Source organism: Phoca vitulina, unplaced genomic scaffold (assembly GCF_004348235.1).
Source record: "Phoca vitulina isolate PV1807 unplaced genomic scaffold, GSC_HSeal_1.0 scaffold27, whole genome shotgun sequence".
NCBI classification, from domain to species: Eukaryota; Metazoa; Chordata; class Mammalia; order Carnivora; family Phocidae; genus Phoca; species Phoca vitulina.
The window spans coordinates 26971007-26992510 of NW_022589730.1; the positions used below are offsets into that span (position 1 = coordinate 26971007).

Below are 21504 nucleotides of genomic sequence, written 5' to 3' on the forward strand. Positions count from 1 at the left end.
GACTACCAGTTTCACAATGATTTTTAGCTATGGGAGACTTAACATCACCATTTAACTGAATAGTCGCTCTCAGCCCTGGCTGCTCACTGTAATCACCTGAGGAGGTTTAAAATATGCATGATCTCATGTGTAAAATCTAAAATAACCAAACTCATAAACATAGAGTAGCTTGTGGCTGAATGGGGAGATGGGTGAAAGTGATCAAAGGGTATAAACTTCCAGTTATAAGATGAATAAGTTCTCAGATGTAATGTACAGCATGGTGACTGCAGTTAACAATGTGTTGTATATTTGAAAGTTGCTGAGAGCAAATCTTAAAAGTTCTCAACACATATTATAACTATGTGAAGTGACAGATTTGTTAACTAAACCTACTGTAGTAATCATTTTGCAGTATATACATACATCAAATCATCACATTGTACACCTTCAACTTACATGATGTTATATGTCAACTGTATCTCAAAAAAGCTTGGAAAAAATGCTGATGCCTTGGGTGAAACCCAAGGCTTCTGATTTAACTGGTCTGGGGTGGGGCCTGGGCATCATTAGTTTTAAATGCTCCCAAGTGATTCTAACCTAGAGTGAGACTGAAAACTGCACGGATCTTACCTGCCTTGTTTGCTTTTACTAAGCTGAAAATAGGCAGTTTTCACCTGATTACTATGTCTCAGTGTATTTGTTATCAATGTATTTAGTGAGTCTCCTAAATAGCCACCAAAATACAGTAAGATTATAAGAGGCTTAAAATGGGAAGGTGGAGCTTGTAGCCACTCATATTCAATCTAGGAAAAAATTTATAGGACTGCTGATGTGGGTTTGGGGTCTCCTCCCATGAGTTCCCACTGCTTAATATAAAAATTTTTCAAGTAATTCAATCCTCAACAGGCTAAGAACCCTCACAAATCAGTAAGAAAAACAAATGTGGCAGGAGGAAAATGTGCAAAGAATATGAATAGAATGTTTACCAAAATAACAAATGGCCAAACATGATCTTTCAGCTTCACTAGTGATCAAAGAAATGGAAATTAACACTAAGATACAATTCTTCCATCAAATCAGCAAGAGTTTTTTTTTAAAGATTTTATTTATTTATTTGACAGAGAGCGACAAAGCTAGAGAGGGAACACAAGCAGGGGGAGTGGGAGAGGGAGAAGCAGACTCCCAACTGAGCCCGATGTGGGGCTCGATCCCAGGACTCTGGGATTATGACCTGAGCCGAAGGCAGACGCTTAACGACTGAGCCACCCAGGCGCCCCTCAGCAAGAGTTTTTAAAAATATAAATATTCAATAGAAAGAACATAATGCAACGAATACATAAACTCCTGGATGCAATAAACTTAATATATTTTAAAAAAACAGTTTGACAGTATGTGTCAAGAGTCTTAAAGTATTCATAGCCTTTTCTCATAATAGCAAAAACTAAAAACAGCCCAAAGGCCAAACATTGGGGAATTTATCTTATAGTTAAATAATTCAAAATCCATACATTTTAGGGAGAATATTGTGTTTAGTTAAAATGTTCAAAACGCAATGTTAAGAGGGAAAGGAAGATAGAAGTATACATAGGGTGATAAATTTTGTTACATATTATGAAAGGCAACATACTCAAATGTTAACAAAAGCAGGATTGTGAATGATTTTAATCTTTTACTTCACATTTTTCTATTTTCAAAATTTTCTACAAAGCATTTACTACTTAAAAAAATTCTTTTTTATTTTCAAACAAGAATTAATTGATGAAGCATAGTAAGTCTCTGCCTCAGAAACACTGTGAGGTAAGATAATAGCTTATCAGGGTGCCTTTCAGAGCATAAGTGTGTATGGTGAGTAAGGGGTACTGAGATCCTGGCTTCAGTGGGGCTGGACCTGGCCACATGGACTGAGAATTAGGTGATCTTAGACAGCTGTCCTCAACAGCCTCCCTGACATTCTCTGAAACAGATATTTCCTAAATGCAAAATTAGATTTTCTAAATGCAAACCCACCAAGAAAACTGACCCTTACCTATGAAGGTGGATACTATTTTTGGAACCTCAGTCTGAAGAGGCATTTATATGGTGGACTATTAAACCACACAAAAGCAGGTCATTATAGCCAAGACAAGATGAAGCCACCCTGAGGTTTACTCTATGCTAAAAACAACAGGTATGGGCCCCTGGGTGAAGTCGGTTAAGTCTCTGCCTTCAGCTCAGGTCATGATCCCGGGGTCCTGGGATTGAGCCCCTGTCAGGCTCCCTGCTCAGTGGGGAGTCTGCATCTCCCTTTCCCTCTGCTCCCCCACTCCTGCTCTCTTGCTCGCTATCTCAAATAAATAAAATCTTTAAAAAAAAAAAAGTTATTGGAAAAACTTTTCCCTGCTGCCCATGTACACTGATGGATGTAAGTAAGTCTGTTCAGAGAACTGATTTCTTTAACTGAATGGAGTCCGATGTCCATTATTCATATTCACTAAAATCAAAATTCTCTGCAAGAGCGGACTTTACAGAACTAGATTCAACTTAAAGTGATTTTACAGAGAAGTGACGTCCCACCATAAAACTGCAAGGAGTGATTAAAAGTACAAAAAGGTCATCTATAAAGATAAATGAGATATTTGATTAAAAGCCTTGAATACACAAGACCACTACAAAGTATTTTCACATTAATATTCACTTCAAAATACTCTATATTTTTGCTCATCTCTAAGTCCCCCAAATGCAAGAACTGCCAGAATTATCTTGATATGGTATCTCCAAACAGATTCTTAAAACAGCAATTTAGTCTCAAAAACCTCACGGAGAGAATGATTCAGTGTAGATAATAAGTTGCCTGTCAGTTAACTGTTAACTAAAAAACAATCTTCATAAACATCTGTTTCCAGATATCGAACTCAATTAAGCATGATCATGCACTACAGAATACAGAAGTCTCCATCATTTTCATTCTTTAAAACAAAATGCATTAAAAAAATAAAAATGAAAAAAGAAAAAGCATTAATTGTAAATTTGGCATAAGAGAACATTTAGCCTAATTCCTTCAACGTTTATGGTGCTGACAAAGCTTATAAATGAAGCATTTTCTGAATTACTAAATTAGTTGTACCTTGATGAAAAGAATCTGTTTTTACTTTTCCTCTTGATTTCCATTCTGTGTAAACAGCTTGATTCAAATGTCAACATCCAAGAGATTCTGTCAGGCACATCCAGTTTAAGTTCACCTGAATGTCTATGCTGCTGCACTCAAGTCAGTTCATAATTTATCCAATCTTTACAATTTATACAACTTTTCAACAATTGCCCTTGCTATTAGGTTGAGTGTATCCCCTTCCCTGAAGTCATAATGTGACTCAGGAAACTGACATATACATAATTATTACATTAAAAATGCACGATGTCACAATTTTTTAGGGGTAGCAATATAGACAGTTGAAAGGAACTTCCTAATATTTAAACTTGGGCTGTTCCATCCTTGCTGCTCTGCATGCCCACTTATATGAACAGCACCTCCTGAAACTGTGCAGTACGCACAGTGTAGGCAGTCATGTATAGCGGCCCGGCACGTTACCTACCATTTGATTTTCCAGGGATTACCTTAGAAAACTCTACAAACTTTCAAAAGCCACAAACTTACTAAATGGTGTGAACGAGAGAAATTAAATCATAGATTCAGATAACTCACTTTGGTGTTTTGGTTTGTATAAAATTCAGAATAGACGAGAAACAGACCACCAGTGTTTTAGAAGTTTTAAACACTGGTGAAAGTAGTCAATTAGCAAGGAGGTTTAGATAATATAAACAAAGCGCACCTAATCTATGTAAGCCAAACAGGAGAGTGCCCATGAACACATTTCTCATGCCACCTTTATAACTGGGTCTATTCTGTTGTTTACCCACCTTCTTCTCCCTTTCCATAAGGAGGCAAAATACTGGGGTGGTTACATCAAAATCTGTTTAGTGAGTGAAATTAAGCACTGTATCATTATGATCTTGATTAACAGATCAGAACACAGGACATAAGAATGCATGAACAAACAATTTTACAGGTGTTAATCAACCGTTCTAAAAAATATTAAATGCAAAACTGAAATATACCTAGAATCTGCCTGAGAACAACCCCAAAGTCCGCTTCTCTCATGCATTCAACTGATGAACTTCAAATAAACCCCCTCCCCAGCAATTTTAGCACAAGGAACTACCAAAGGAATTCAACAGATATTAAAACAGTAAGCATTTCTAATTGTTAAAAACTCATATTTAATATACTATATGGATGAGACTTTTATTATAATAAGATGAACACCTATAGGATCATTCTTGTTACTGAGTTTATGTAAGTTTGGTTGGCTACAGGCTTAATTAACCAATATGATTTTTCTTGAAATATTCTTTGTAGATCAGCAATATGCTGTCTTCATGTATAGAAACAAACTTTTCAGAAAACTAAGAGGAAAGAACAGTCACCCATAAAATTTTAAAAACCAAAACCTCCCCTTCTTTAATGTAGCAATAAACAACGCTGTCATCATCTATTAAATGCCAGGTACTGTATAAAATGTTCCTAATCGTACGAGTCTCTTCAATAACGAGAATTCACCAATTAAGAACCATTCAGACCTCCTCTTTCTTCCACCTTGAAATCTCAGGACTGCCTTTGTAGTACACCCTACCAGTCGTGATAATAAGGAAAAGCAGATATGTCTAACACGTAATAAATTACACACTCTTACACCAGTGAGAGCTAGAATAAGCAGATTTCTATCAAACTTCTTAAAGCTTGGGAGAGTAAAGGGAAAATACTGCAAAAAAGCATTCTTTCCAATGCAAGGGACAACTTAGAATAGAAAAATGTACAAGGTAACTATCTCATCATGCAGTGAACTGGGGAAAAACTCATAAAACTACTGTTTTAGGAGGAACAGTTACTAGAAAACTCTAACGGAAGATAGAACATGTCATTTCAGACACCATAAGCTCGAGTACAGTGGCTATATAATAAAGCAAAGTGCCTATTCCTGAGGAGAATTTACTTAGTAATAATGCTGAACAGTGAGTATTAAACCTAAGCAGTGCTAAAAAGGCAATGATGGGAGTTCAGATAATGTGTTACAGAGAAAGAGACGTGTGAGAAATTCCATTACTTAAAAATAATCTTGTCCCTATCATTAACCATTTAAATATTTTTTTGCTGACGTGCTAAAGTGCACTGGAAACCTCAGAACAGGTTTTTAAAATTGGCCATGTCTTGTTAATACACTGCAGTCTTCAAATTTACACAGAGCTGCAGGTCTCCTGGATTTTTTCAAGTGTCACTCATCTAACTGAGCCTGACAGCTTAGAAATGCCATCGGTCGCTCTACAGTCAGTTTAAAAAACATCCTCTACCTGGTATCTCTGCAGTGATTGTCTTGCTGCTCCCTGAAACCTCTTCATCATCATCTGATGAGCTCGTGCTTGAGTCACAAGTCAGGTCACTATCACTGGTACTACTGTCCTGCAATAGGTTATACTTCTTCCGTGCAGCAGCCTCCCTTTTCTGTCTCAGTAGCCTGATTCTCTCCTTGTGCTTTTGGCTCCGATGACCTTTAACCTTGGCGACTCGGCCATTCTGTTTATCACTGGATTGCCGGTTTTTCTTGGCAGCCATAGTAGATGTTTCACTTTCAGATCGGGAACGCCGAGACTTGCGCCCGACTGTGGCACCAGACACTCCAGAAGGGTCTCCTTCCACTGCTGTTTCTGCCTGGGAGGGTTCATTCTCTTCTGCAGAAGACAACGTGTCTGAATCAGCCAGGTGACCACTAGAGGAAGGGGAAAGCATGCAGTGATTAGAGGAGTCACTCTCATAAACTCGGCCAGTGGTCGGCTTGTCACTTTCTGTGGATGCTAACTGAGACTCAGAAGAGTCCCTTCTCAGTTCCATCAATAAGCAGGGCATTGAAGAAAGAACTGTAGAATCCACTACCCCATCTTTCTGAACTTGAGATTCCAGTTCTACAGATCCATCTTCCTCCTTAGCTGTCTCCTGTTGAGATGTTTTTGGTGGGACTTCAGACTCAATGAGTTCTTCGACTTTTCCCACTGCCTCCTCCATCTTCATTTCAGACTTTCAAGTTAAATCATGGAGCAGAGTTTAGGAAACTAGGTCAAAGATGCAACAGGAAAGCAACCTGTACAAAAACACACAAAATCAATAAACAGAAATGGAAGATTATTCAATCAACACAACATGCCTACCTTTCTAAATTAGTAGCAAAAGTTACCATCACACAGGCCTTTAAAATGTACCTGTCATCTGCTTAACAGTCAAATTCAAAGGACTCAGTACTATCAAAATACTAGCATACACAACTACTAAAAATGGCATAATATTAATCCTCAATTACTGAACTTGCAAGCCCAGCAAGGAACCAAACAAGGATTTTCAATTTTAAAAACGTTACTTAAAATGTTCAAGAAAGGGGTCCTCAAAACTCTCATACAGTTAAATGTGTATGTTCTGACTTTAACATATATGAAAAAGAATGCTTAAAAAAAACTAGTCTCAAAAACAAGTTAGCTAGAATGATTACTTTTATACTCAAATCCTCAAAGAGAGGACATTATAGTGGAGTAACATCAAATGTACACACATTAAAAAAAAAACCTTTCAATTATATGCATTTGGCAAATGAGCACCCAAAGTAATTGTATGCAAACCTATCTGCTATTCCCCTCAGGAGGAGTTGCTCTACATGGGTATTAAGAGGCCAGGCCTGACTATGCTGTTTCCTCACAGTCCTTCCTAGTTCCCACATACCTCTCATCAGGCTGAATGTGAGTCTAGTGTTTCAACATGTTTTGTTTCATAAACAGAGCCACTAAATACAGATCAACTACTTTGTGAACCCAGAAAACCTAGTACATTCTAGTCTATGAATGACTTAAGGAGTTTAAGAGAAAACACCCTACACACATTTTCTACCTTTTATGCTGACTTTTTTTTTTTTAAAGATTTTATTTATTTATTTATTTGACAGAGAGAGAGAGAGAGAGAGAGCACAAGTAGGCAGAGAGGCAGGGAGAGGGAGAAGCAGGCTCTCCAAAGAGCAGGGAGCCTGACGTGGGGCTCGATCCCAGGACTCTGGGATCATGACCTGAGCCGAAGGCAGCCGCTTAACCGACTGAGCCACCCAGGCGCCCCTGACTTTATTTATTTTTGTTTTTAAGATTTTATTTATTTGAGAGAGAGAGAGACTATGAGTGGAAGAGGGGCAGAGGAGGAGGGTGAGGGAAAGGGAGAGAATCTCAAGCAGACTCCTCGCTGAGCTCAGGGCTGGATCCCAAGACCCTGAGATCATGACCTGACCGGAAACCAAGAGTTGGATGTTCAAATGACTGAGCTACCCAGGCGCACCTATATGCTAACTTTAGAACCTAACATCCTTCCCCTACTGAGTGCGCTACAACTCTACTTAATCATGGAGAAACAGGATATAACCTTTAACTACAAGAGCTGTGACCCGTACAGAGCAAACTCCATTAACTGATGGTTTGGTTTTAAAAGGATGGTGCTAAGAATGTGCAAAGCCAGTAAATACCTCATTCTGTACATATAATGTTATAGAAGACAATTATCATGATTTCCCACTGGTAACAGACACAAACACTGAGCTAGATGGTGTGCTAATCAGATGCCATAAGACATCTTCATCACTTCACTCTATCAACTCTATTACTTGACAGTTTAATATATGGTAGACGGCAACTAGAAGATATTCAGAAAATCCTTTTATTGCTCTAACATGCCAAGCCTACTTTTTGCTTACTATAAACATGAATATTCTATATTCCTATTTTTTGTTTTTCATGGCCTTGTTCTCAGCTGCTGATGAAACAGACATTCTGATGAAGGTTCCTCACAACACATTCATGAAAACCAGAACATTCACGGCCACTGGAAACATTCATTAATGTAAAACAATCCCATATGTAGCCTATTTCATATTTGCATCATTACTAATTTTTGACTTAAATGAAAAAAAGCATAAATGTTATTCCTAACACCATTCCAAAAGGAATGTAACACCTCTGAAAGCCAACAGAGGGAGTAAAAGTTAAACCGGCAAACTGCCAGTGTCATAACTGAAGCATGTTGGCAATACAAACAGGAAATAAAATATTGAGATATGAAATACCCCAAATATAAGGAATAAACCAAGATTTTGTAACTAAATAGAAACAAGACTTGATTCTTCTGTAGAGAATGATGTTATATATTCCAGAATAAAAATTTTTCTTACAGCTGAAATATTTGAGAAATATACTCAAATGAAATTAATGTCAGTCATAAAGCACAAGAATCAAAAGTCTCAAATTAATTTTTGAAAGCAGGAGGCACTGGACCTTTTTGAAGTACATAATATAACATCAGGTGGAAAGGTAAATATGTTAATATGACCATAAAACTCCGTTTGTTCAGTAAATAAATTGTGTGGGTAGGACAAATAAATCTAAACTGTTTTTCTTTGTAAGAAAACAAGACATTATCATTGTCTTTCAATATGACAACTCAATTATCTTTCATTTCAAGATCCTTATACTTAACAGTTTACTGAGATCTACAATGACTTCTGCTGCCTAAAAAAACAATTTTAATCACAAACACTAGCATCAACCATAAATAGGACACCGTTAGCTAATAGTGATATGCCCATACAATGTGCGCATAAAGGATGAAAAAGTTCTTTAATACACTAATATGGAGCAATTTTCAATATATAATGTTAAATGAATAAAAAAGGTACATTATACCATTAGTGTAAATAAAGAAGTATAATTTTGTTTTACACTTATATGTGAGTTCGTCTGTAGATGTACAGAATCTCTGGGAGGATACTTAAGAATACAGCGGGGCGCCTGGGTGGCTCAGTTGGTTAAGCGACTGCCTTCGGCTCAGGTCATGATCCTGGAGTCCCTGGATCGAGTCCCGCATCGGGCTCCCTGCTCGGCAGGGAGCCTGCTTCTCCCTCTGACCCTCCCCCCTCTCATGTGCGCTCTCTCTCTCTCTCATTCTGTCTCAAATAAATAAATAAAATCTTTAAAAAAAAAAAAAGAATACAGTTAACACCAGCTACTTTGGCAAGGAAAGAAAGCGAATGAGAGAACAGGAGTCAAAAAACCTTTTTACTGTACGTAGTTTTTACCTCTTGATTCTACTATCATGTACAAGTATTGCCTATCCAAAACCCCACTCAAACATAAAAGTCTACTTTAAAGTCTTCTGAAGAAAAGGGGAGTTGGTACCTTTCTGCTCCTGACACCAACTACTGCTCAGGTCACATTTAGTCAGTGAAGTCTATTAGAGTCTCCCCCCTGTAGTGGAATTTTGTCATAATTCATAAAACACAAGAAAAAAAAGTCACAGGAAGTGAAAATACAAGCTCTGACAAAACTCCCTGCAGTGGAATAAAAATAAAGTACTCTAAACACGGGGGAAAGATGTCATGTGTACAGAGTAATCCTCCCCAACAACCAGAGTATTTACTGCATATATTGTTTGTTTATTTGTTTTTTTAAAGATTTTATTTATTTGACAGAGAGAGACACAGCAAGAGAGGGAACACAAGGAGGGGGAGTGGGAGAGGGAGAAGCAGGCTTCCCGCAGAGCAGGGAGCCCGATGCGGGACTCGATCCAGGGACTCCAGGATCATGACCTGAGCCGAAGGCAGATGATTAATGATTGAGCCACCCAGGTGCCCCTACTGCATATATTGTTTTTGGTCTGGGAAAAAACGTGGATTTTCTTGGTAGAGGTAATCAAAAGTAGCTGGCAGTAGAAAAAGATAAAACTATTGAATGATAGTTGCATCTTACAAATGGGATAAAAGGCTCTCAACCACCCAGTTTAATAGTAAATTCACAATGAAGTAATAAATATATAACATACAGCATTTCTTTCCTTAGAAAAGCATTTTCCACTATGCTGTTCTTCCCTCCACTCTAAAGGCGGTCCCCTTCTACATGGATATTACAGTTAATCCCCCCTCATCTCCCTAGAGCCTTAGTGATTATTCTTTGGCATTCATCAACTTCTCACACTCAAAAGGATCGTCCAACCATCCATTTACTCATTCATTTGAAAAAAATTCTCCTACTTACCGCCTCAACCTCTCATCTCCTCCAGAAACCATTCTCTTCTCACAACCTCATTAAGAGAGCTGTCTAGGGGCGCCTGGGTGGCTCAGTCGTTAAGCGTCTGCCTTCGGCTCAGGTCATGGTCCCAGGCAGGGTCCTGGGATCGAGCCCCACATCGGGCTCCCTGCTCAGCGGGGAGTCTGCTTCTCCCTCTCCCTCTCCCCCTGCTTGTGTTCCCTCTTTCGCTGTGTCTCTCTCTGTCAAATAAATAAATAAAAATTCAAAAAAAAAAAAAAGAGAGAGAGCTGTCTAAATTCCCTACCTCTATTTCCTTACCTCTCGTACTCCTCCAACCCAATCCCATCTGACATCTGCTTTTATTAAACCTGTAGAACAGTTCTTATCAGGGTCATTAATGACCCCGGTATATTTAAAGCAAACAAACAGTTTGGCCCTCATCTTAATGTCTAAGCAGCATTCTATGCTTAACCAGACCCCTCTCCTCCTTAAGCTAATGTTTTTCTTTGGTTTCCCAGGCTTCCCTTCTTCTGGTTGCTCCTTCTCAGCCTACTTTATAGACTTAACTTCCTCTACCATACCTCGGGTGTTAGTCCTAGGACTAGGTCCTTCTCACACCCCTCAAAGTAACCCTCTTCTACATCCAGTTTCTTTTTTTAAAAAAAGATTTTATTTATTTGACAGAGAGAGACACAGAGAGAGAGGGAACACAAGCAAGGGGGAGTGGGAGAGGGAGAAGCAGGCTTCCCGCAGAGCAGGGAGCCCCATGCGAGGCTCGATCCCAGCCCCCTGGGATCATGACCTGAGCCAAAGGCAGACACTTAACGACTGAGCCACCCAGGCGCCCTACATCCAGTTTCCAATACCATCCCTATACTAGTAATTCTGTCTCTCCATCTCAGCTCTTCTCCAAGCTCTATACCAGTCTACCCAAACAGCCATTTGACATCTGCATTTAGATTTCACAAAGGCACCATAATCTCTTCATGTCCAAAACCAAATTAGTCATCTCTGACTTACCCCACTCTGCTCCTTCTCTATCTTTCCCTAGCTCAGTAAAAACAGCACCACTATGGGTCACCTGGGTGGCACAGCTGGTTGAGCATCTGACTCTTGGTTTCACCTCAGGTCCTGATCTCAGGGTTGTGAGACTGAGCCCCACATTGGGCTCCGTGCTGAGCGCAGAATCTGCTTAACAGTCTCTTGCCCTTCTCCCTCTGCTCCTCATCCCTGCATGCGTGCTTGCCCGCACGCTTTCTCCCTCCCTCTCTCTCTCTATATATTTTTTAAATAAATAAATAAATAATCTTAAAAAAGAAATAACACCACTAATACTTCAGTTGCTCATGTCAGAAACCTGAGGATTATCCTTGACAACGCCTTCTCCTTTACTCATTGCATCCCATCATTCACTAATTCCTATCAGTCCTACGTCATGTTTCTAGCCTAGTATTCTCCATCTCCACCGTCAACCACTCTAAACACAACCTCCATAATTTTTCAATAGAATGACCAAAAATCATCATCTCCTCTCTATATATATTCAGTGTTGCTCCTGCCCACAAACCTGTGCTCTATACAGCAGGCAGAACAATATTTTTACAAGGCAAATATAACATGTTTATAGAAAGGGTTTTTTTTAGATTCCACATAAACAGAAAGTATTTTATAAATGTCTTACAAGAGTAGGGGGATGACCAAGAGAAGAGTAGTTCAAGGCAACTTGAGTTTTATCTGAGTTTCTCTCTCCCCTTTAAAAAGGATTATATGCAATAATTTTCAAAATCAGGCTGTCAGGGATGCCTGGGTGGCTCAGCCAGTTAAGCATCGTCGTCTAAGCATCGTCATCTTGGTTTGGCTCAGGTCATGATCTCAGGTTGTAAGATCGAGCCCTGCGCTCAAGTAGGAGTCCGCTTGAAGGGTCTCTCCCTCTGCCCTTCCCCCCAACTCACTCTTCTGAGCGCTTGCGCTCTTTCGCACTAAAATAAATAAATCTTTAAAAAAAATAAAAATAAAGGGGTGCCTGGGTGGCTCAATCACTTAAGCACCTGCCTTCAGCTCAGGTCATGATCCCAGGGTCCTGGGATTGAGACCCACATCAGGCTCCCTGCTCAGCGGGGAGTCTACTTCTCCCTATTCCTCTCCCCCCTCCCACCCCCCAACTTGGGTGCGCGCATGCGCTCACTCTCTCTCAAATAAAGTCCTTAAAAAAATTAATTAAAAACAGGCCTTCAGTTCTGGACAATCAAAATGCAGCATTTGTTTTATTAGTCCCGTGTTCACTAAGAAACTAAGATGACAAAAGATGAGGACAGGTAGGAGAGCTAAACCATGGAAAGGAAGCAATACACTGCCCCTCTGAAACAGGGAAGTGGAAAGTATTAAGTGAAAAGGAGTGGAAAGTACAAAGTATAAGGCTAAATGAGGCTACTGCGAAAATCTGGAGGGAGTTTCTCTCATATCAGACCTCATTCTTGGTCGGCAAAACTTAATACAAGGTGAAAAGAGCACATCTGGAGGTTTGTGAAAATGGAAAAGGATTATAACACTTGCTACAGAAAATGTGAGGAGAATAAAACTGCTAAGCACAGTAATTTACATAGTGTCAAAAGAATAATTTGCAATACTACTCAATTTCCACGCTAGGTAGGGACTATTAACACAAACTTAAGGGGAGAAGGTAGTGTGTGATTGCTCTTACCTGCTCAAAACCTCTGCCCACATCTCCAGCTTCATCTTGGGCCACTCACACCCTAACTCCTTCCAGATACAAAGAATGTGTCATGAATGGCTTTTTCAGATCTCTGGCCTTTCACACTCATTTTGTGCCTGCCCCCTTGCTGGCTACTCTTCACAGATATCAGAGTAAGTATCATTTCCTTGGGGTAGCCTTTGGTACCTTACTAATAGGATCCCTGTTATATACTGATTACACACCTATTTTGGGACACCTGGGTGGCTCAGTCGCTAGGTATCTGCCTTTGGCTCAGGTCATGATCCCAGGTCCTGGGATCCAGCCCCATATTGGGCTCCCTGCTCAGCAGGAAGCCTGCTTCTCCCTCTCCCACTCCCCCTGCTTGTGTTCCCTCTCTCACTGTCTCTCTCTCTGTCAAATAAATAAATAAAATCTTTAGGGGGAAAAAAAAGATTACACACCTGTTTTCTTTCACAGCACTTTGCATAACTGTTACTGTTTAATGTCCATATTCCATACACAGGGACTTATAAAGGTTTAACGAAATAAAAAAATATATAAATGAAAAGAAATCACATAATCCCCCAGCTTATTTATCTCTATGATTATTAGGCAAAACAGACCTTAAGACAGAAATTGTCAAGACTAAAGGTGTCATTCTAATTTTCATGGCCCAATGATAAACACAATGGGAATCTATGGAAGTTCTCTCTGACTACAAATTTTTCAAGGAAGTAGAAAGCAAGGTCATCGTTAAAAGTGAAGATGAATGAGGTGGTGTTGAGGCTGATCAGAAGACCAGGTGTGAAAAAGTATGGTGAAAATGAAGACACTAGAGAAGTTACAGTATATGATTTTCAGACCATAATAAAGGCCCACTTTAAGGCTATAGCATGAACTTCAAGTGAGACTGGCACACACAGGTATGTTTTTCTCCTCTGAAATTCAGCTGTGTAAGTCTAAGCACAGAGGAGGAAGAAGCTGGGTTTAACCAGAATTCTAGTTTTACTAAGCAAGTAGATCGGTCCAAGAAAGAAACAAGAGTGTATACAAGGAAATGATTCTAATGATCACATCCAGAAGGTACAGGGCAGTGAAAATGCCCAATGGAATGGACATCCCAGTGGAGTCAAGGTACTATAGTGAACTGCAAAGAGAAGGTGGCAGTCCGAGAGCGCTGTGAATGAAATGGATTACGGAAGGGTTGCATTTACTGGTAACTGATGAGATCTGAAATAGTGCCACTCAAACTGGTGTTCTTAAAGGACTGTCTGCAATGAGAGAAGTACAGAAATTAAGAAAATTGATTAAGAGACTTATACAGCAATTTGGTATTGTCATGACATGTCATGACAAACAGCATTTCAATTTCCTAGTAAATAATTGTATTTTTTAAAAGATTTTATTTATTTATTCATGAGAGACAGAGGGAGAGAGAGGCAGAGGGAGGAGGCGGCTCCCTGCTCCCATGCACCCTAATTAATTGTATTTTACCAAAAACATTCACCAATGATGGATTGGAAATAAAAATACACTGGTCCTGGGGCACCTGGGTGGCTCAGTCGGTTAAGTGTCTGTCTTTGGCTCAGGTCATGATCTTAGGGTTCCAGGATCGAGCCCCATGCCGGGCTCCCTGGGGGGGGGGGGGGGGGGGGAGTCTGCTTCTCCTTCTTCTCCCGCCCCCTCCCCCCGCTCATGCGCCCACGCAAGTTCTCTCCCCCCCAATAAATAAATAAAATCTTTAAAATATATATATACTAGTCCTTCACAATAGATAGTTCGAGAAGCACTGGTTAGAGTATGACTGTGAAAATAACTGGCTGAGGTAGAGAACAAAATCATTATGAGAGAGTTCACAGAACTGAGTGGGCAGTGTCAGAAGGATCATCTGTGTACACTGTAATCATGAAGAATTAAGACAAGAGTAATAATGGACAAAATGACACTAAGCAAGGAACAAAAATCACCACAGTCAGTGGTCAAAAGAGGACAGCAATATGGGGATTAATGGAAGAGGAAAATTATCTGAAAAGTGACAATGAGGAACAAGGAAATCCAGGCCAGAGGAGAAGGACTGCAGGAGAAAAAAAAGCACAGGCACCCCTTGCAAGGTGAAGCTGTGCCCTCAGTGGAAACCACAGTGTTACTAGTGCAGGAAGGTGAAGGGGAAGTTCAGAGAGGAAGTTAAGAATATTGGTGATTTCGCTGATGATGAACAGAAGTAGAAATGAGGTGGAGAAGGAGGGGAGGGAAAGAACAGGGAATGTGCAGTGCTTTCTGAAGATTAGAGTGTAGGAAATAAGGGGTGACGTAGGAGTTTGGAGCTTCCTGTGGTTACATTCATGAGACAGAAACTTATGTAAAGCACTCAAGATATTTTTTCATTCTATATATTTAAAAAATGTAGTGTTGTTCATGACTCAGTCAATTGATTTCACAACCCAATAGGTGGTGACCTAAAAGCTTGAAAAACACTGTCTAGAGAAACACATGTGTCGTAGCAGCACTGTCTCTGTGATAGACAAAACAAAAACAAAACATCTACTGACAAACAGCGGAACGGGAAAATAAGCTGTGGTACATTCCTACAGTAAAGGAGCATACAGCAGTAGAAACAAAAGACAACTACATCAACACGGATAAAACAATAAAAACAATGGTAAGCAAAAAAAAAAAAAAAACAAAAAAAAAAAAGCAAATTGCAAAAAAAAAAACCCATATCAGTCAATGTATATAAAGTTCAAAACAAGACGATACGAAATAACATAATATATCTGGATACTTAGTTGTGCAGTAAAACTACTTTAAAAAAAGCTCAGGAATGATTACCAAAATGTCAGGGTAGTGGTTACCTCAGTGTGAAGAAGCGGTGATAGATGATGAGTATGCAGGGTTTCATAAGTATTGGTAAGGCAGGACACCTGGCTATGAGCATGGGAAAAGGTCAGCAAATACCCCCAAAATGTAATTACAAAGCAAGACAAAATTAATCAAAACAACCACTTCAGGGGTGCCAGCTGGTTGGGCACCCGACTCTTGGTTTCAGCTCAGGCAGTGATCTCAGGGTCATGAGATCAGCCCTGCATCGGGGACCCCCCCCACACACACACACGCCCCTCCCCCAGTCGGGCTCCCCAGTCGGGCTCCCCAGTGGGTGCAGTCTGCTTGAGATTCTCTCTCCTCCCTCCCACTTGTGTGTGCATGCTCTCTCTCTTTCAAATAAATCAGTAAATCTTAAAAAAAACACTTCAGAGCTCTGGAAATCTATCAAATGCCTGCACCAAAGAGAAGTACTGATGCTTAAAAACCTGCAGGATTGGGGAACCTGGTCAGTTAAGTGTCTGCCTTCATCTCAGGTCATGATCTCAGGGTCCTGGGATGGAGCCCCCCCCCACCCCCTTGTCAGGCTCCCTGCTCAGTGGGGAGTCCGCTTCTCCCTCACTCTCTGCCCCTCCCCCTGCTTGTACGCACTCGCTTGCAAGCACTCTCTCAAATAAATAAATAAAATCTTAAAAAAAAACAAAAAACACTGCAGGTTTGGGGCGCTTGGGTGGCACAGTCAGTTAAGCAGCAGACTCTTGGTTTTGGCTCAGGTCATGATCTCAGGGTCCTGGGATGGAGCCGTGTTGGGCTCCCAATTCAGCGGGGAGCCTGCTTCAGGACTCTCTCTCCCTCTACCCCTCCCCCTGCCTGCGAGCTCTCTCTCTCTCAAATGAATAATTAAATCTTAAAATATAAAAACCTGCAGGATTTTTATTAAGAACAGTAGGGGACCTACTTGGGGCCACTCCCATTTCCCCCCACCTCCCAGCTCAATAGGTTCTGCCTAATTAGATGGCACAGGCCTAGAGGATCTGTGTTTGCATTTACAAAGGGGCCTCACTCAATCTGGAATGGTGGGCCACACCTACACCCAGGGGCATTACAGGTGCAAGTGACAATCTAAGCAGCAGGCGGACAGGGCAATCAAGGGTTCCACTAGCCTGAGGATGTGATCATGAATGAGTCAAGCATATTCTTGGCTAAGGCTACAGGATTATGCAGAGGAGATGCCAAAAATCTTTACTGGTGGGAGGTATTTGAGCACAATTTCTGTCCAAGTACTGGCTGACCAGTAAACTATGCTGGAAAGGATAAGAGCAAAGAACAGAAAGCCAGGTTGAAAAGTTAAAATAGAAAAAATTTTAAAAACTGAGCAGAGACATAAACAACAACACACTGCAGGAGAGACAGATTTCAGATTTATCCCAGTTACCTAAACAAAAACACAGCAACCCTTTCAAAGGGAAAAATAGTAAGAATCCAAAGCTGCTGCAAAATATTATCTAAAATGTCCAGTTTTCAATAAAAAATTAAGAGACCTTTGAAAAAATAGGAAATGTGACTCATACACAGGAGATAAAAAGCAGTCACTAGAAAAACAATGTCCTCAGATGATGAACTTCACAAAGACATCAAAAGACCTATTTTACTTTTTTAAATATTTATTTATTTGTCAGAGAAGAGAGAGCACAAGCAGGGGGAGGGGCAGAGGGAGAAGCAGGCTCCCTGCTGAGCAAGGAGCCCGATGCGGAACTCGATCCCAGAACCCTGGCATCATGACCTGAGATGAAGGCAGACATTTAACCCACTGAGCCACCCAGGCGTCCCAAAAGAGCTATTTTAAATATGTTCAAAGTACTAAAGGAAAATAACTTTTAAAAAATTAAAGAAAAGTATAACAATGAGTCAACAAGTAGAGAATCTCAATAAGGGAACAAATTATTAACAGAGGAACAAATGGACATTCTGCAGTTGGAAAGTATAAAACTGAAATTTCATGAAAACGGCTCAACAACAGGTTCAAGATGGCAGAATAAAGAAATCAGTGAACAAAATAAGTCAATAGAAACTGTGCAATCTGAAGAATAGAGAGAAAAAGATTAAAATGAATAGGGCCTCTGAAACATAAGGGACAATGTCAAGAATGTCAACATGTGTATAACAGGAATCCTAGAAAGAGAGAAAGAGGTAGAAAAAATACCTGAAAAAATAATGGCCCCAAACATCCTCTAAACTGATGAAAAACATCAATCCACACATATCCAAGAAGCTCAACAAATCTCAAAGTAGACCTCAATAAAGATCCACATAGATTCATCATAATCAAACAAGTGAAAGACAATTGAGAAAAATCTTGAAAGCAATAAAAGAAAATTCATCATATACAAGGAAACCATATTAGATCAACAGCTGATTTCTCATTTTGAAACACTAGAGGCCAGAAGGTAGAATGACACTCAAAGTGCTAAGGGGAAAAAATAAGAATTCTATATCCAACAAAAATATTCTTTCAAAACAAAGACAAAAGGGACACCTGGCTGGCTTAGTCAGTAGAGCATGTGACTCTTGACCCTGAGGTGGTGAGTTTAAGCCCCGTGTTGGGCATAAAGATTACTTTAAAAAAAATTTGGGGGGGGGGCACCTGGGTGGCTCAGTCGTTAAGCATCTGCCTCCAACTCCAGTCATGATCCCAGGATCCTGGGATCAAGCCCCGTATTGGGCTCCCTGCTCTGTGGGAAGTCTGCTTCTCCCTCTCCCACTCCCCCTGCTTGTGTTCCCTCTCTCACTGTCTCTGTCAAAAAAATAAAATCTTTAAAAAAAATTTTTTTTAATTTTGTTAATGGGGGTGCCTGGCTGGCTCAGTGGGAAGAGCATGTGCCTCTTGATCTCAGGGTCATGAGTCCGAGACCAACATTGGGTGGAGGGATTGCAAAAAATAAAATAAATAAATATAAAATAAAATGTAAAAAAAAAAAAAATTCCTAGATAAGCAGACTAAGAAATTTCACTGGTAGCAGACCTGCTTTACAAGATATAATAAAGGAAATTCTTTAGGCTAAAAGGAAAGAATCTGTGACTCAAATCCACAAAATGAAATGCAGACAACAAAAAGTCGTAAATATGTATGTTAACATAAAAGACCCTATAAATGATTACTTCTTCTCTTACCTTCTTTTAAAAAATAAATGGTTGCAAAAAGCAATAATTATAACACTGTGAGATTTGTAATACACACAGATGTCACATACATAAAAGTAATACTATAAAAAGGAGAGAGGAGATGGAGCTCTTCCCTATTGGTACAATGTTTCTATATTTTACTGAAATTAAATATTAATTTGAAGAGGACTGTGATAAACGAAGATACAGATATAATCAATCCCTAGAGCAACCATTAAAAAAAAGAAAAGAAAAAAGAAAAACCTCAAAAAATACAGTTAAAAAACTAACCCCCCCCCAAAAAAAGACAGTAAAGAAGGTACTGAGGAACAACAACAAATGAGACATTAAAAAATAAAATGGCAAATGTAAATCCAACCATATTAATATTTGTATTAAATATAAGTGGCCTAAATACTCTAACCAAATAGCAAAATATTGTCAGAATGGATAAAAAAGATCCAATTGTAGGGGCGCCTGGGTGGCTCAGTCGTTAAGCGTCTGCCTTCAGCTCAGGTCATGATCTCGGGGTCCTGGGATCAAGCCCCGCAACGGGCTCCCTGCTCAGTGGGGAGCCTACTTCTCCCTCTCCCTCTCCTACTCCCCCTGCTTGTGTTCCCGCTCTCGCTAACTCTCTGTCCAAAAAAAAAAAAAAAATCCAATTGTAAAAACACGAAACAACAACAATAACAAAAGATCCAACTGTATGCAGTCTAAAAAACATACCTTAGGTTCAAAGATACAATAGGCTGACAGAAAATGGAAAAAGATATATTATGCAAAGAGCAATCATAGGAGAGCTAAAATGTTTATATCAACATCAGATAAAATAGACTTTAAGACAAGAAATATTACTAGAGACAAAAAAGGACATTTCATAATGATACAAAGGTTAATATATCAGGAAAATATAAAAATCAAAATATATGAAACAAAAGCTAACAAAATGAAAAGGAGAGAATTCAACACCAATAGTTGCAGATTTCTAGCCCTCATTGTAAATAGATAAAACAAGACAGAAAGTCAAGAAGAATTCAGAAGACTTGAACATTATCAACCAATTCAACCCATATGACAATATGGAACACCCCACTCCTCGGTGGTTGCTGGCATTTATAACTGGGTACAGGGTAACTCCAAATTAAGATGTGGACTACTGGAGGGCGCCTGGGTGGCTCAGTCAGTTATGTGTCCAACTCGGCTCAGGTCATGATCTCAGGATTGTGAGATTGAGCCCCACGTCTGGCTCTGTGCTGGACATGGAGTCTGCTTAAGATTCTCTTTCTCCCTCTACCCCCCCCCTTTTTACTCTCTCCCTCTCTTTAAAACAAAAACAAAAACAAAAAAAGGATGCGAACTAGTGGAAAAGTAAAAAGAGAAATAAACAACTTTAATTTGAACTACATAATGCTTAGGAACATAGGTCTCGAAGAAAAAAATACAGAAATACAAATTTGGACATTATCAATGTAAGTAGAGGTGCTAGATGAATATATCAGCTAATCCAGGAAGAAAGCATAAAATTAACAGAGGAGAAATTCTAAACAGATTTTTTTAAAATGTGAATCTGTTGCTTTAGTGTATAAACTAATAGTAAAACAATTATCCTTGGGGGGAAAAAAAAAGATATGAAAGTATCAATAAAACACACAGAAGAAAGTCTTCCTTCTCACAATATAGTCTTAGATGTTTAACAACTTCCTATGAACTAGAACTGTGAGAATGGACCATGACTGATGGGGTCTTATCTAAGGCCAACCACTATAGGAAACCCTCCTGAGAGTTTTGACATAGCAGTATATATAAAACCATTAAGCACTCAACATAAGAAAGGCTTGCCTTTTATGCTGTTCAATTTTACTCCTAATGAGCAACTAACCATCCTTTTACGCCATTATAATGACGCAAAATGAATGAATAAACTGAAACTGTATTGTCCTTCCTAATGTGACAAATGCAAACTCAAGTCATTTGCTGTTAGAAGTTTACTGTTGCTACAGGCACTTTTCCGTTGAAACCACAAGTTGACACAAGCACAGCCCATTAAGTGAAACTGCTTCTAGGTACGATTTTGCTCTACAGTCATGTAAAATGGGGCATTTTAATTGTAAGCACTCCTACATCTGTTTATTTCATATCACCACCCTAGACCTGTAAGAAATATAAGCAGGTAATGCTTCAAACAATCTATATGAACCCATTAACTTACACTGCTTCTCCACGTGTACAAGCCACAGCATTAGATAATTCATGAATTCCAACATTGCTCTTATACAAAACAATGCATTAAATACGGCTTTCTATTTAGACAAAAAAGCAACTTTTTTTTTTTTTAAGATTTTATTTATTTGACAGAGAGAGACACAGTGAGAGAGGGAACACAAGCGGGGGAGTGGGAGAGGGAGAAGCAGGCTTCCCGCGGAGCAGGGAGCCCAATGCAGGGCTTGATCCCAGGACCCTGGGATCATGACCTGAGCCAAAGGCAGATGCTTAACGACTGAGCCACCCAGGCACCCCAAAAAAGCAACTTTAAAGAGGGTCAATTTTTTAATGACAAAATAACAATGCTTCTGACCATTAGAGTAGAAGAGATAATATTTCCTCTGTCACAAAAATTTGAGTTAAAAAAAATCCTTACAAGTGATCCTATTTCCTTGCAATAAAGTGGGATTTTTCCAAACAGGAAACCTTCTACTGTTTTATCTAATCTAGTG

General features: G+C 39.5%; 1 protein-coding gene across 4 annotated transcripts in view; it reads right to left on the bottom strand.

The window, feature by feature from the left end:
* CUNH18orf25 (chromosome unknown C18orf25 homolog) overlaps nt 1–21504 on the bottom strand; it is an 84744-nt gene that overhangs the window by 41253 nt on the left and 21987 nt on the right. For 3 of the 4 annotated variants that reach the window (XM_032422583.1, XM_032422586.1, XM_032422585.1), the window contains exon 2: nt 5365–6149. In XM_032422583.1, coding sequence (XP_032278474.1) covers nt 5365–6079 — 715 coding nt within the window. In that variant the 5' untranslated portion in view covers nt 6080–6149. Of the gene's footprint in view, nt 1–5364; nt 6150–10119; nt 10187–21504 lie in introns of those variants that run through there. The other variant, XM_032422584.1, reaches the window with a different exon arrangement.